General features: G+C 46.3%; 1 protein-coding gene across 4 annotated transcripts in view; it reads right to left on the reverse strand.

Annotated features, from left to right (window-relative positions):
• FRRS1L (ferric chelate reductase 1 like) overlaps nucleotides 1-10,443 on the reverse strand; it is a 43,759-nt gene extending 33,316 nt beyond the window's left edge. The window contains exons 1-2 of one of the 4 annotated variants that reach the window (XM_053262978.1): nucleotides 9,868-10,437; nucleotides 5,339-5,384 (exon numbers count right to left, since the gene is read on the reverse strand). In XM_053262978.1, coding sequence (XP_053118953.1) covers nucleotides 5,339-5,384; nucleotides 9,868-10,086 — 265 coding nt within the window. In that variant the 5' untranslated portion in view covers nucleotides 10,087-10,437. Of the gene's footprint in view, nucleotides 1-5,338; nucleotides 5,385-9,867 lie in introns of all 4 variants that reach the window. The other 3 variants (XM_053262980.1, XM_053262977.1, XM_053262979.1) reach the window with 3 other exon arrangements.
• Between the last annotated feature and the right edge of the window lie 3,386 nt (nucleotides 10,444-13,829).

A 13,829-nucleotide genomic window follows, 5' to 3' on the forward strand; every position in this document is an offset into this window, starting at 1 on the left:
AATTTGCTAGAAGGAGACTATTAATTCATAGCAAGTGTCCCTGAAGAAACATGTAGCATATGTGGTAGTGTATCAATAGTTCCTGCTTTGCAAGGACAAAACCGCTCCACATAAGGGACTTTAAAAATCCTACCTTTTCAAACAAAGCAGAAGGTAGAACGTCAAAGTGTGCAAGTGTAAAGGCTCTACGGTTTTTTGCTACTGTAAGCCTATCTAAGAAATTAGCAGTAATTGAATAGTAACTAACTATTCAAAAGTTAGTTACCCACCGTTAATGTCCTTGATATAGAACTTCTATTGGATTGCCACACTATGTCACAAATTATTTGGGTGAGCACCAGGCTAGCTTGATCAAGATTCATTGGCAACAATAACGGGGGGCAAACCCATAAGAGAAACTTTTTTAAAGAAAAACCTTCCATTTCCCAGTTTGAGGTGAACTTGTCTGCTAGCATGTGGAAGCAATCCAGTGGGATTAAAGTTCATTTAAAGCCGAAATTTAAATATTACAAGCCAGATTTTAGATGCAACATTTATCAAACCTGCCTCCACCCTCAAAGCTGTGTTAGGAATGCTGTGTGGTACTTAAAACAGCTTTCTGATAAATTTAGATTGCACAGTTTCTAGGGCAAAATGTTAGGATAAAGGCTAAGCTGTGCCCCATAAAGCAAAAAAGCCAGCCCAGCACCTTGGAAAGCTTATGAAAGTTCCTGCATCTTCCTTTTTCCTTATCAGTCCAGAACTCTGTTCACTGGATGCCCACTGCAGCATGGCTCAGATCCCACCACCACCTTTTTTCTTGACCACCCCAGGAGAACCTGCTCTTGCCTGGAAAAATTTGAGGTCTTATTTCTGCAATTACTTCCTCACTATACAGACCCCTGATTTTACTCCAGCAAAGCAGAAGGCTATATTGCTTTACTGCCTGGATCCTGAAGGCCAAAAATATATAATTATTTGCCCTTTCCCTCCAACTTGGAATCGGATGCCAACCCTTATGAAGCTGCTCTTCAAGCCTTAGATTATCATTTCAACCCAACTTTGACCAAGGTCTATTATAGGTCCCAGCTACCTGGTGAATCTATCAATCAATATGTCACAGCAGTGCGTGCCTTAAGTGTAACCTGTGAGTTTGCCAACTTTACTGATTAAATTGTTATGAAAACACACTGCTCCAAACTGTGAAAAAACTGCTACTGGAAGGGAAACTCACTTTGGATAAAAGTGAGTTGGCTGGGAGAGTGGAAAAGGGTCTTCATTTTCTGTACCAAATCACTCTCTTTGGTACCCCAAAACCAACCTCCTGAAATCCAGGCTGTTCAGTCTAAATCCTTCCAAACCTTTTCTTCTTATATGGCACTGCCCCACAAAATGGCAGCACAGGAAAGGAAGAGCTACCTTATGTAATCTAACATTACATCAAGAATTGTGGATTCTTCGTGCTGGTGGGGTTGCCAAAAGGTCTACTATATAGCACTGGAAGTACAAATTTACTCCTGAATTGGTATTTTGTATTTTATTATGTTAAAGTTATGTTTAAGGGATCCTTTTTATTATTATTTCAGTTATACACACATATAATTGTTATCCTTGGTTGTGTCATATGCACTGCTGTAATCTTATTGCAATAAGAGAGAGAGAAATCAATACCACAAAAGGAAGGAAGGAAGGAATAGCTACTGATGTGGTGACTCTGCCCACAAAGTCGATTTCACTAATGTCCTGCACAGAAGAGAAAAGGAGACACTTTGCTAAGGTTTGCAAGTCTTCTGTCTGCTCCATTACTGATTCAATATATAAGGATGAGGCAGATAGACCACTTCCTGACAGCATTTTAAGTGTGACAAAATCAGAGCCTGCTTATCCACATTGTCAAGTTAAACTTAATGGCCATGAAGTGTGGATGCTGGCTAATTCTGCTTCTCTGTACACTATCATTTCCCATCTACTTTACTCCTCATTACATCAGATCTGCCCCTACAGCCTTCAGACATCCACCCATGGGGATATGGAGGTTCCCCTATTGCCATAAATGCTGTCCTGGAATACAAAGAACATACTGCAGAAGGAAAAGTGTACATGTCACAAAAAGGAGTCTGAATATTGGTCTGGAAACATCAGAAAGATCTACGGACTGTGTTAGACCCAAATAGCACAGAACCTGTATTACAGATGATGGAACATCGATATGCTGATATGATTACTGATTTCTTGGATGTTTTTGCTGCTATTCCAGGCACTCCCATATATTTCAGACATAACATGCAGTCTCAGTGAACGAATGAATGACTGAATGAATGACTGAATGAATGAGTGAAAGCTTTATTTCAGTCATTGACCCAACATCACACAAACAAACAAAACACAATAAAAATAGTACAAGTAATGCGAAACACCGATACTCAGATCAACTCAGACCTGATCTTACATGCGGCCACACAAATTTGGCCAAACACAGTGTTGTAGATACACAGTGATCAGCTAATTAAAAAATTGTATATCCATCATCTGTTCTAACAGGAATGTTTGATAAAAGGGGGGAGATAAGAGAAATACGAATATCTCTGTAAAATGAGCTGTATAGAAAAATATAGGCTATCTCTGTAAAATGAGCAGTATAGAAAAACGTGTGTCACAGTTTTGACGCCCTGCCCACAAGGACAGATTCTACTGGTAACAGGGATTTTATGGTACCTACCCTCCAGTACAGCAGATGGGAATGTGTTAAATCGTGCAAGGCCCTTCTCTGGACAAGGTAGTTAAATTCATTAAATAGTGGGCTGGTTTAGGGTAAGTCGTGAAACTACTGAGAATGTTTCTTGCAGAGATTTGTGCCAGGTTGTTCTGCTTTTCAATTTCTGCTATAAGTTGTTTTATAAGCCCTTTAGCAGCATCAAGACCCAGAGGCATTAAAGGCCTCAGTGTTCACAACTTTGTACTTGTCTTTGGCCTATCATCAAATTCCTATCTCAAAAGTTCTCACAAATAGTATACACAGCATTCATTACACCAGAGGGCCTTTTTCCATTCAAAAGGCTTTGGATTAGCCTCTGCAACTTCAGTATTTCAATGAATAATGCATGTAATTTGGGGGACTATGGATGGCATCACTTACTTTCAGGAAGCATGATGGTAAACTGACAGAAGTTTTAAGAAAACTCCTACAAGGATTTCCTATCTCTGCAGAGAAATGCCAGTTTTGCACACATTTGGTGACGTACATGGAACACACAATATCTCAGAGTGGTGTACATCCCAAAACAGACTTGGTGAAAGCTATTAGGGAAACATGAGGATGCGTTTTGACCATTTTTAGGACTCTGTGAGTATTACCCTAAATTTGTTAGACAATTGGCCTCAAAGGTTGCTCCATTGTGTCTTCTTTTTAAAAAGAATGTAGCATTTAATTGGGATGCATCCTGCAAGGCTTGTTTTCAGACTATCAAATAGTCCATTGTGAGAGCCCTACTCGCACTTCTTTTGACACACTATTGTAACCACTGATGCTTCTGAATATGGTTTGGGTGCTGTCTTGACCCATCAGAATGGGGGCAGGGTAGTTAGAGTTGCCTTTGCTTTCAGAGTGCTTATTGCAAATCAGGTGGCTACATTCAGAACCAAGAAGTCACTGACCTTATAAAGTGAGAAAGGGATATTCCCAATATTTTGGACTAAAACAAATACTTGAAATCTGAGGAGATTCTGTCATATTGAATGATGGAAAGAAATTGAACAGTTGAAGACTTTCCAGCATGCAAACCATGAGACAAGAGAGAAGGGAGTCTGATCTCAAGAGAGGAACTGAAGAGGGATTTGACCTTGCCTCCAGTTTTGACCTCACAGATGAGGCTGATTAAAGTGATGGAAAATCCTCGGTACCAGAAGAAAAATAAAACAACCCCTGTGCCAGAAAACCCAAGACTCAGGAGAAGTGTGTATGACCAGAGACCTGAAAAACTTCAAGACTTTGTCTCTCAATTTTAAATCACTGGAGTTTTGGTTGTTATAAAGGGGAGAGATATGTTGTATTCTATCTAGTACAGTCATCTCTCACCAGTCGCAAGGGTTCCATTCTGGGAAAACCTCGTGGTTGGTGAATTTGTGGCTGGTGAGCCATTGAAATCAATGGCAAACAGGGGGTTAGGGGAGTCACAGTTGTGAAAAGACAGAAAAATGCAATTAAAAATAGGAATAAAATGCCTCCAAATCCCCCCCAATCACCATGAGTCAGTAAGAGGAGTGAAGGGGAACCCCCAAAGTCACCCCTGACCCCCAGAAAGCACCCCAACCCCTGGAAATCACACCCTCCCAAATTACCAAGAAATCTTGCCAAACTTGCCAAACTTGCCAAACCCGTTACTCGGGTTGCGGTTGGCGAGACTTGCTACCATTTCCCAGTCTCAGATACTTAAAACCGCAATTGGGCAACCCATGGTTGGCGAGAGATGACTGTGATGTTTTGTGTCTTGTTATTTGGACATTTGTTCTAGAGGGGATTCTGTGTGTTTGGGGGGGGGTGAAGTCAGAAAGAAAGCGGAAGGAAAGGAGGAGAAAAATTGAGTTGCTTTTGAATAAATCCTTACTTAAAGCAACATAATATTTATTTGTGTTTACAAGGCAAGCTGCTATAAAATAGGATTGTTTAAGTGTTGCCTTTTCATTTGGAAGTAGGTTCCATTGAGTTCAATGGAACTTACTTCCTTGTAAATGAACATATAGAATTGTAGGTTGAGTAATCAAAAAGCTTTGTGTAAAGAGATTTGCTGGTGTGTACTCTGGCCTTGCATCCTTTCCCAAAGTCCTCAGCCAGATACTTCCAGCAAACTTCAAAGAAATGCAGCAAGAAACAGCATACACCATTCCCACCCACTGCCAATAAACTAGCATTTTGATGTAGATGGCCTTTGAACATGGAGGTTGTACATCAAGGCCAAGCTGCTTGTGAATAAGGAGGCTTCAGTTCCTTTCTAGGGGCAAGAGAGGCCTCCACATTTACAGGCAGTTTGGCTTGGATGTAAAACCTCTATGTTCAAGGGCAACCAGAATACTAGTTTTTTGGCTGTGGGTAGGAATGGCATGTAGGATTTCTTTGGAGCATCCTAGCCTGGGGTTCTTGGTTGCAATCCTACACATGTTTACTCAGAAGTAAACCCCAGAAAAATAAAGGTCTATAAAGGTGTGGCTTACTTCCCCCCCCCCGCCCCACCTCAGAAAGTTCTTCTACGTTTTGCTGGGGGACCAGGGAGGAAAGGAAAAGAGAGCATGCATTATTTCGCAGGATCACCTGTTGTTCCTGTATTTACTCAGAAATTAGCCCCAGTGAAATCAATTGACTTACTTCTCAGTAACCTCTTCCAAGTTTTGCTGAAAAGCTTTGCTTTCCCCTTTGGTGGGGGTGAACGAAGAAAAAAGGAGCAGAAGACAAAAACAAAAGCCCATAGAAGAAAGGAAGGGGGCAGTTTTTTAACTATACAAGTTCCAGAGTGTTCATGCACATGAGGCAGCTACATTCAGAACCAAGAAGTCACTGACCAGAACTTACCAGGACTTGCCCCTCCCAACTCTGGCCTTGCTTATCATTAACAAGCATCCTTAGTTGATTTTACCCTGTTATGGGGATTTCAAAGGCTAACAATTCCGGAAATACTAGACTGATTTTTTTTCAAAACAAGATAGGATGATGTTTTAGCACATACCTGAATTTTCAAAACATATAAAGGGATATTCATACATTTTTTTAAAAAAATCTAATGACAAAAAAGCATAGCCAACAGCTGTTTTCTAGAGCTTATTTAGTAAAGGTCAATAAACAGCAGTATCTCCGCCATTTTACATCAGTTCTGCTCCAGATATGGAGGGGGGGGTGATGTCTCGTTACTAATTGATATCTACAAATGGTCAGGCAAATTTGACAGACAGTTTTGATTTTGTGACCAATAGAATATTCAGGGCTTATAATGGGAGAATGTTAAAGCAACTTCTCAGTTTAACAATGCTGGCACTACTGTGCCAGTATAAATACCTATAATGTGGTTAATTGCTGCAAATAATTAAACCACAGGGGCTCTGAGGTTCTGATTGAGATCATGGCCACAGGATGCATTTTCTTAAATAAGAAGAGATCCTGAGTGTTTGTGTGTCAGTTAGTGATGCATTTTCTGGGAAGGTTTAACTTGACTCTAAGTCAAGAAGATAATGGTAGAGTAGGATTGCAGAGGGGTTGAGTGCATGAATATGGAAAAGAATTACAAGAAAGCCATCAGTTAGCTACAGCTAGCACAAGAGATTTACTATGAAGAAGTGGCTCTTCATTTTTTGAAAGAATATTCATAAAACAAACACCTCAAAGAGGGTGTATACATTTTTTGGTATATGTGTGTGTTTATGGTGTTTCCATGTGTATGTTTTTTGATATGTGTGTGTTTTCATGCATTTGTGTTGTACCCTTGTGTTTGTGTGAAGGTGTGTATCTGTGTGTGTTTATGGAAGCCATGTGTTCCTGTGTGTATATTTGTGTTGTGTTTGTGTTCAAGTATGCTGCATGCACATTTGTGTGTTCTGCATTCATGTGTTTGCTTTTCTGTTTACATGTGTGGGACTCTGTGTGCATGTGTTTGTTTTTGCACATGTATGAGTGTGTGTTTCTTTATGCATGCATTTTCACCCCCCAAAACTGCCACTGCTTATCCCTCACAGTGTTCTAAATGCCCATCCCGCTTTTCCTACTTGTTCATTCCATGCCTCCACTTCCCTGAGAACTCACATTCCATCACTAAAGGAATAGGCATTGCACTTGCAATAGGTTCCTTTAGTTTGCTCCCACCCTAGTGTTAGAGTACTGGCAAACGTGTCCGCATTCTGGCTTCATTGTCAAACTGGCTATTCTCTGTATAACTTTGCCAGCATTTGTTAGCCATAGGCTTTAATGGGGAAGGAAAGGCTTAATTTCTGAACCACTGCTCAAAACGTCACCTGTGTACACACAGACACAGACGGAACCGTGGACATGCAAGCACACGTGTAGCATGCAGAGTGGTCACATGTGTAGACAGCCTTCCTGTTGTGTAGCATAAATCTGCTTCCAGTTGGTTCTGTCTTTCCTATGTGACAGCCCTTCAGATATTAGAAGATGGCTATATATCTCACTTTAGTCTTCTCTTCTCCAGGCTAAACATATCCAACAAGTTAAGTAGTATTATAATTAGCAATCCACACCATAAACTCCTATCCCATAAAATCATTTATCCAAACAATAGCCAAACACTTAAACATCCATCGTGTGTGGAACCAGTAAGCAAAACATTATTTTGGTTAGAGAGAGGATACTCAAAGGCACTGAAGATACTCAAAGGCACTCTCTGCAGTTTAAAGAGAAATATAATTGAAAAGGTCTCCCCTCCTTCCTGTTAGAATTAGCATTATTTATATAATATGTAAATGATTATAGGTGGGTTTTCCCCTCCTTTTTCTTTCTCTTTTCCATTCAACTATGTAATTATTCATATGTATTATTTTGCTTTTGTTTGTTTTTGTTGAAACAGAGATAAAACCTCAAAGCCACTCTCTCAGTTATGAGCAGACATGTTCTGTGCTTGAGAATCTTTTCTCTCATAAAAACAAAGTAGGATACTGATGCTGTTTCAAAGGAAGTGTGCATATGATTTGGCTCTGTTGAACAGGTATAGAATTCACCATTTTGTGGGTCTGGGTGAAAGCTAGAACATGCCAGAATGGGGCAGAGGGGCCCAGAACAACCCCTTAAAATGCAAACTGGATCTCAAAACCAGAGGGATGTGTTAGAGACACTGGAGAACTGAAATATTTCCAATATTACATTTTTGTTAACCCTTTCAGAGCCAAAAATGGGCCAGAACAGTCCGGAATGCTCTGAAAAAGCCTGAGCAATTGCACATTTATTAATCCTTTCAGAGCTAGAATGGCGGAATGGCTTGAAACAGTTCGGAACAGCCCTAAAAGTCAAGCTGCATTCCAAAAACAGTGGAATGGGTGGGGAAAACAGTGGACATTGGAGAAGAATATTTTAGCACTGAAATATTTCCAATCTTGCACTTTTATGAACCCATTCAATGCCAAAAATGGTCTGGAATGGTGCAATGACTGGGAACAGCCCGGAATGGCCCCCCAAACTGTCACGCTGCATCCCCAAAACAGAAGGAATGGACTTAAGACACTGCAGAAGAATATTGCAGCACTGAAATGTTTCCCATCTTGTACTCTTATGTACCCCTTGAATGTACTCTTATGTACCCAAAGAATGGACCATAACAGCATGAAACAGCATGAAACAACAGCATGAAACAATCTGGAACAGCCCCCCAAATGTCAAGCTGTATCCCAGTAACAGTGGAATGGACTGAAGACACTGGAAAAAAAATATTGCAGCACTAAATATTTCCAGTCTTGCACTTTTCCACATTGTTCCAACTGGGGGTGGGTGGGTAATAAAAGTGCAATAGCCTGGGCTGTTGCAAATGGTGGCACTGTTCTGTTCCATTTTTGCCCTTGAATGGGTTAATACAAGTATAATGTTGGGAATATTTCAGTGCTAAAATATTGTTCTCCAGTGTCTCTAACACATCTGACTGGTTTTTTGATCCAGTTTGATTTTTAAGGGATCCTTCCAGCCCATTCCATTCTGACTTTTACCAAGTCCCCTATTTTGCTCAGATAAGATGGATGAGAGTTCTGCTTCCAAATGTGGTGGTTAGGAATTGAGAGGTGCAGCAGCTCTCTGGGGAGGGTTGTAGGGGGAAGAGCTGTAAAAAGGGCCCCGGCGCCTAAAAGAAACCAAAGTCATTCTTGACCACAAGATGGGTTGCTGCCATTAGTGCCAACCCACAGCCTATCAGCAGGGCTTAGCCCACCCATTAAAGCTTGAAAAGCACTCGGGGCAAGGACAGGGACCGGCATCCCTACACCCCCTCCAGGTGCCCTGCTGGCTACAGCGAGCAGGAGAGTTGGTGGGAGATGGAGAACATGCACCTGCCTTTCTTGCCACCGCTACCTTCCACTTTTCAGTGGCAGCAAGGAGAGCGGGTGGGTGGACAGGTGATGGGGAACCCACTCGCCCACCCTCCTTGCTGCCAAGAAAGCAGTGGGCGGAAGTGGCAGTGGTGAGAAGAGTGGGAGAGCCAGCAGGTGTTCCCCATCACCCCCCTTCCTTGCCACTGCTGCCACAGAGCTTGGTGGCGATGAGGAGGGTGGGCAATGGGGAGCACTCACCTACTCCTCTGCTCTCCTCCACCTGCCATGTTTGCAGTGAATTGAGGCGGCAATGAGGAGGGCAGGTTGGCTGGTGTTCCTCCTCATCCGCCCGCCTCACTGCTGCTGCCACAAAGCAACAGGTAGAGGCAGCAGAGGTGGTGGGGAGGGAAGCTCCCCAGCACCCACCCTCCTGGGGTGGCCAGGAGGGCGCCCTGGCGGTGAGGGAGGGGTGGGGTGGGGTGAGGGGGCACTCTTGGGCCGGCCCTGCCTATCAGAATGGAACATCCACATTCCATTTCATATAGAACTGGTCCCCTTTCCCCCCACTTCAAGGCAAAGGCTCAGCCTTGAGTTGATAACAAGGAGCAGGTCTTTGAGCATGCATCGAACGCCTCCCCCCTCTCCTTGCCCATTCCCCACCCCCGGCCGCCTCGCGCCCTACCTACCGGGTGCACCACCAGCCGGATCATGCTGTCCCTGCTGAAATGCACAGCGCTGCTCTGCCAACGCATCTCAATGAGACTCGGCCAAGAGACAGCAGCGGCCAGCAGGCAACCCGCACCTTTCAGTGTGGGCGGGAAGAAGCCACCCGCCCTCCCTCCCAGCTGCCCTCAGAGGCGATTGGGGCTCAGGCTAGCTCACCCTCGTCGGAAAGGAAGTGCATGTCGTAGAACTCGCTGGCGAAGGTGCCGTATGAGGAGTCGTGAGGCCGCTGCTCGTCCCGCTGGGCCCCGCTGGGGTCACCATCCCCGCCACGGCCGCCCGTCGCCCTCGCTTCCCTGCCACCGCCGCTCTCATCTGCGGGGCTTGCCCATGAGGAAGAAGAGGCGGCGGGAACAGCCAGCAGCAGCAGCCAAGCATCCCATCGGAGCCCGAGGAAGGCTGCTGCAGATGCAGACATGGCGGTAGAGGCCCCCATCCCCAAGTCGAGCTGGCTTAGTGCGCCGGCGCCTCAGCCTCCGCTTGCTCCTCCGGAACCTCCCTACCCCCACAGCTTGTAAAGCGGGTGACCAGTACTGCTAGTACTGGGCACAGGAGGCACACGCACATGTTTGCTTGGGTGCCTGGCCATCATGCCTGCCTTACTCTCCCGTGCCGCTGCCCCGCGCGCCACCCGCCGCCGTTTGGATTACACAGGACAGGACACAGAGGCAGGCAGAGGTGAAAGCCCAGCCCAGCAGCTCATCCCCCTCGCTGGCTCGGCTCCTCAGCCCCTGAGCCTCTTTTTGGCTTCTAATCTCTGCCCTCCCCCTTTTTATTTGGTGCGCAAATGGGGTGCAGGGAGGCGGAGGGGGGAAAGACGACTGCTGCTGTTGTGCACGTTGCTCTGCGCCATGGAAAGGGAGGCAGGCAGCCCTCATGGTCAGCCGCAGCGGAGGACAGGGCAGCTGCTAGGCTCGGCTGTCGTCACGTCAGCAGCACGTCTGCAATATTAATGGAGTGGGCGGGGGCAGGTGGCCTTCATGGCCAGTAGTGAGATAGCTGTTAGAAGGGCTGACCCAAGAGTGAGAGGTGCCACAGCGAAGCCTGCCCAGGCAACCCCACTGCCCATTCGGGCACCTCCCATCCCGGTGCTCTCCTGGCCACAGCAGGCAGTAGGGTGGGCCCTGGGCAGGTGAGAGGGAGCACGCGTGTGCCTTCCTCCCTGCCTCTACACACCAGTTTGCAGCAGCAGTGAAGAGGGCAGGCAGTGAAGATGGGAATGCCCGCCCACCCTCCTTGCCGCTGCCGCTGCCACTTCCACTCGCCACAAAAGCAGTGGATGGGAGGAGGTGGTGTGGTGAAGAGGGCAGGCGCGTGAGCAGGTGTTCCCTATCGCCCTCCCATCCTTATGTTGCCACCACCAGGCTTTGCAGCGGTGGTGGTGAAGAAGGTGGGCAGGTGATGGGGAACACCGCCCACTCTCCTCACGGCCGCTTCCTCCACCCGCTGCTTTCATGGCAGTAACCAAGGGGGCGAGTGAGTGGGTAGGTGTTCCCTATCTCCTGCCCAACCGCCCGCCCACCCTCCCTTCTTCTTGTTTCTACAGAGCAGTGGGTAGTGGTGGCAGCGAGGAAGTGGCGGCAAGGAAGTGGCAGCGGCAAGATAGTGGCAGTGAGCACTCCCCATCACCCACCTACCCTCCTGCCCACTCTAGCCAGGAGGCCACCTAGGGGGGCAGTGGGGGCACTGGTCACTGCTCTTGCCAGCTTTGTGCCTGCTTTAATGGGCAGGCTGGCCCTGACTATTAGGCTTGATGGAGGCGACATGGGCAGCAAGACATCTGCTGAGCTCAAAGGCAGGGCAGTGGGTGACCCTACCAGCAGCAAGATAGTCTCAACTAGTCTCAAAGGAGATGTGTGGTGGGCAGCCCTTGTGGCCAGCAGTAGGCAGCTGCAAAAGTGGGTGACTCAATGGAAGGAGATGTTGGGCAGCCCTCAACCAGTGGTGGATTAATGGAGAGGCAGAGTAGGCATTCACCTACAGTGGCAACATTTGAGGAGCAGCAAATTTTGTCCCTCCTCAAATTTTGCCACCCCTCTCTGTGAGCAGCAGTGGCTGCAGCAAGGGTAGAGTGGGCGAGGAGAAAGTTCCCCCTTTTACCTTATTTTTTTAAAAGGGCAAACCTTTTTTTGTTTATGGTAAAAGGGTGGCAAAAGCCTTTTTGCCTGTGGGCAGCAAAAAGCTTAATCTGCCCCTGCCTTCTACACAGCTAGAGATGGAGAATGCTTCTCAAAGGATAGGTGGTGGGCGGCCCCTGTGCACAATAGCAGGTAAGTGATCTTGAAGAAGAAGCAACTGGAGACCCTCTTGTCTAGCAGCAGCAGGACAGCTGCTGAGCTCAAATAAGGGGGTGGTGGGTGGCCATCATGCCCAACAGCAAGACAACTGCTAGGCTCAATGGAGGATGTGGTAGGCAACCCTCATGCACAGCTACAACACGACTCCTTGTCTAAAAGAGTCATGGTGGGCAGTCCTCATGATTGCAGCGAGACAACTGCTGGGCTCAATGGAGGGGGCAGTGGGTGGCTCTCGTCGACAGCAGCAAGACAGCTCTTGAACTCAAAGGAGAGGCAGCAGGTGGCACTGTGCCCAGCAGCAAACTAACCCCTGAGTTCAAAGGAGGGGTGGTGGGTGGCTGCCACCTTCATATCCAGCAGCAAGACAGCTACTAGGCGCAAAGGAGAGGTAGTGGGGGGGGGCAGCCCTTGTGGCACACAGGGTGCTGCAGGTGATGTGCATCATAAGCAGCTGGGAGGGAATATTCCTCCTAGCATTCACTGTGCTGGCAGCCCAGAAGTAAGTGGGTAACCCCTCCAAAACTTTGATTTAAAATATTGTAAGACAGCAAAGCCACCGTAAGGAAAAAATAGTTGAGGGGTGACACGATAATGTACAGTTTTAAATTATGATCTCCAAAGTTTACACATAACAAGGCTACCTCAAGCAGTGATTACAAAGGGAAGAGAAGAACTTTATTTGCGATCAATGATCAGATCAAAACAAAGCAAGTAATGTGGACTAGGGACCAAATCCTAATAGACATGCCCCTGTAGAGAAAATGTAAAGGAAAACACGAACAAACATAAGCAAGTAACTGGAAAATGGATCACAGAAAAGAGGACAGCAGATGTGCTACCTGGTGTGGAATGGAGGGACGTACCAGGTGGCATCAACACTCCCAAAGACAACTTCCAGGCAGGTAGCCATACTTCCAGCTCATGCTTAGTTTCCTATGCAGCTGCTCCATACTCATGAAGCATTACATGCTGCTATTTTTGATTCAAGTCGGTGTCGACTCTTAGCGACCACATAGATAGATTCTCTCCAGGATGATCTGTCTTCAACTTGGCCTTTAAGGTCTCTCAGTGGTGCATTCATTGCTGTCATAATTGAGCCCATCTACCTTGCTGCTAGTCGTCCTCTTCTTCTCTTTCCTTCCACTTTTCCCAGCATTATGGACTTCTCAAGGGAGCTGGGTCTTTGCCTAATGTGCCCGAAGTATGATAGTTTGCGCCTGGTCATTTGTTCCTCAAATGAAAATTCTGGATTGATTTGTTCTATGATCCATGTGTTTGTTTTCCTGGCTGTCCATGGTCTCCTCAAAAGTCTTCTCCAGCACCAGAGTTAAAAAGCGTAAATGCTTTTTCTATCTTGCTTCTTCAAAGTCAAGCTTTCGCATCCATAGAGTGTCACTGGGAAAACCATTGTCCTAATGATTCTAATCTTTGTAGGTGTAGACACGTCACAGCATCTAAAGATCCTTTCCAAGACCTTCTTTGCAACCCTACCAAGTGCTAGTCCACAGCCAGAGGCGTAACTAGGGAAAATGGCACCCGGGGCAAGCACTGAAATGGCGCCCCCCACCGCGCCCCCCGCCCCCCCACCATACTACATTATACTTAGGTTTTTCCTCACAAGCGCCCGCCGCTGCCAAGCCAGGCCACTGACTGGCCGCCAGGCGCCAGCAAAGCAATGGGGGGGGGGGCGCAGGCAGTGCGGAAGGGACCGCTCGTGGGGAAGGGGGCACCGACGCGCTCCCTTGACTGCTGCAGCGCTGCTGCACTGAGCAGGAAACATTTGTATTAACAAAAAATTAATTTTTAAAAAAAATTGGTCATGGC

The sequence above is a fragment of the Hemicordylus capensis genome, chromosome 6, assembly GCF_027244095.1.
Source record: "Hemicordylus capensis ecotype Gifberg chromosome 6, rHemCap1.1.pri, whole genome shotgun sequence".
NCBI classification, from domain to species: Eukaryota; Metazoa; Chordata; class Lepidosauria; order Squamata; family Cordylidae; genus Hemicordylus; species Hemicordylus capensis.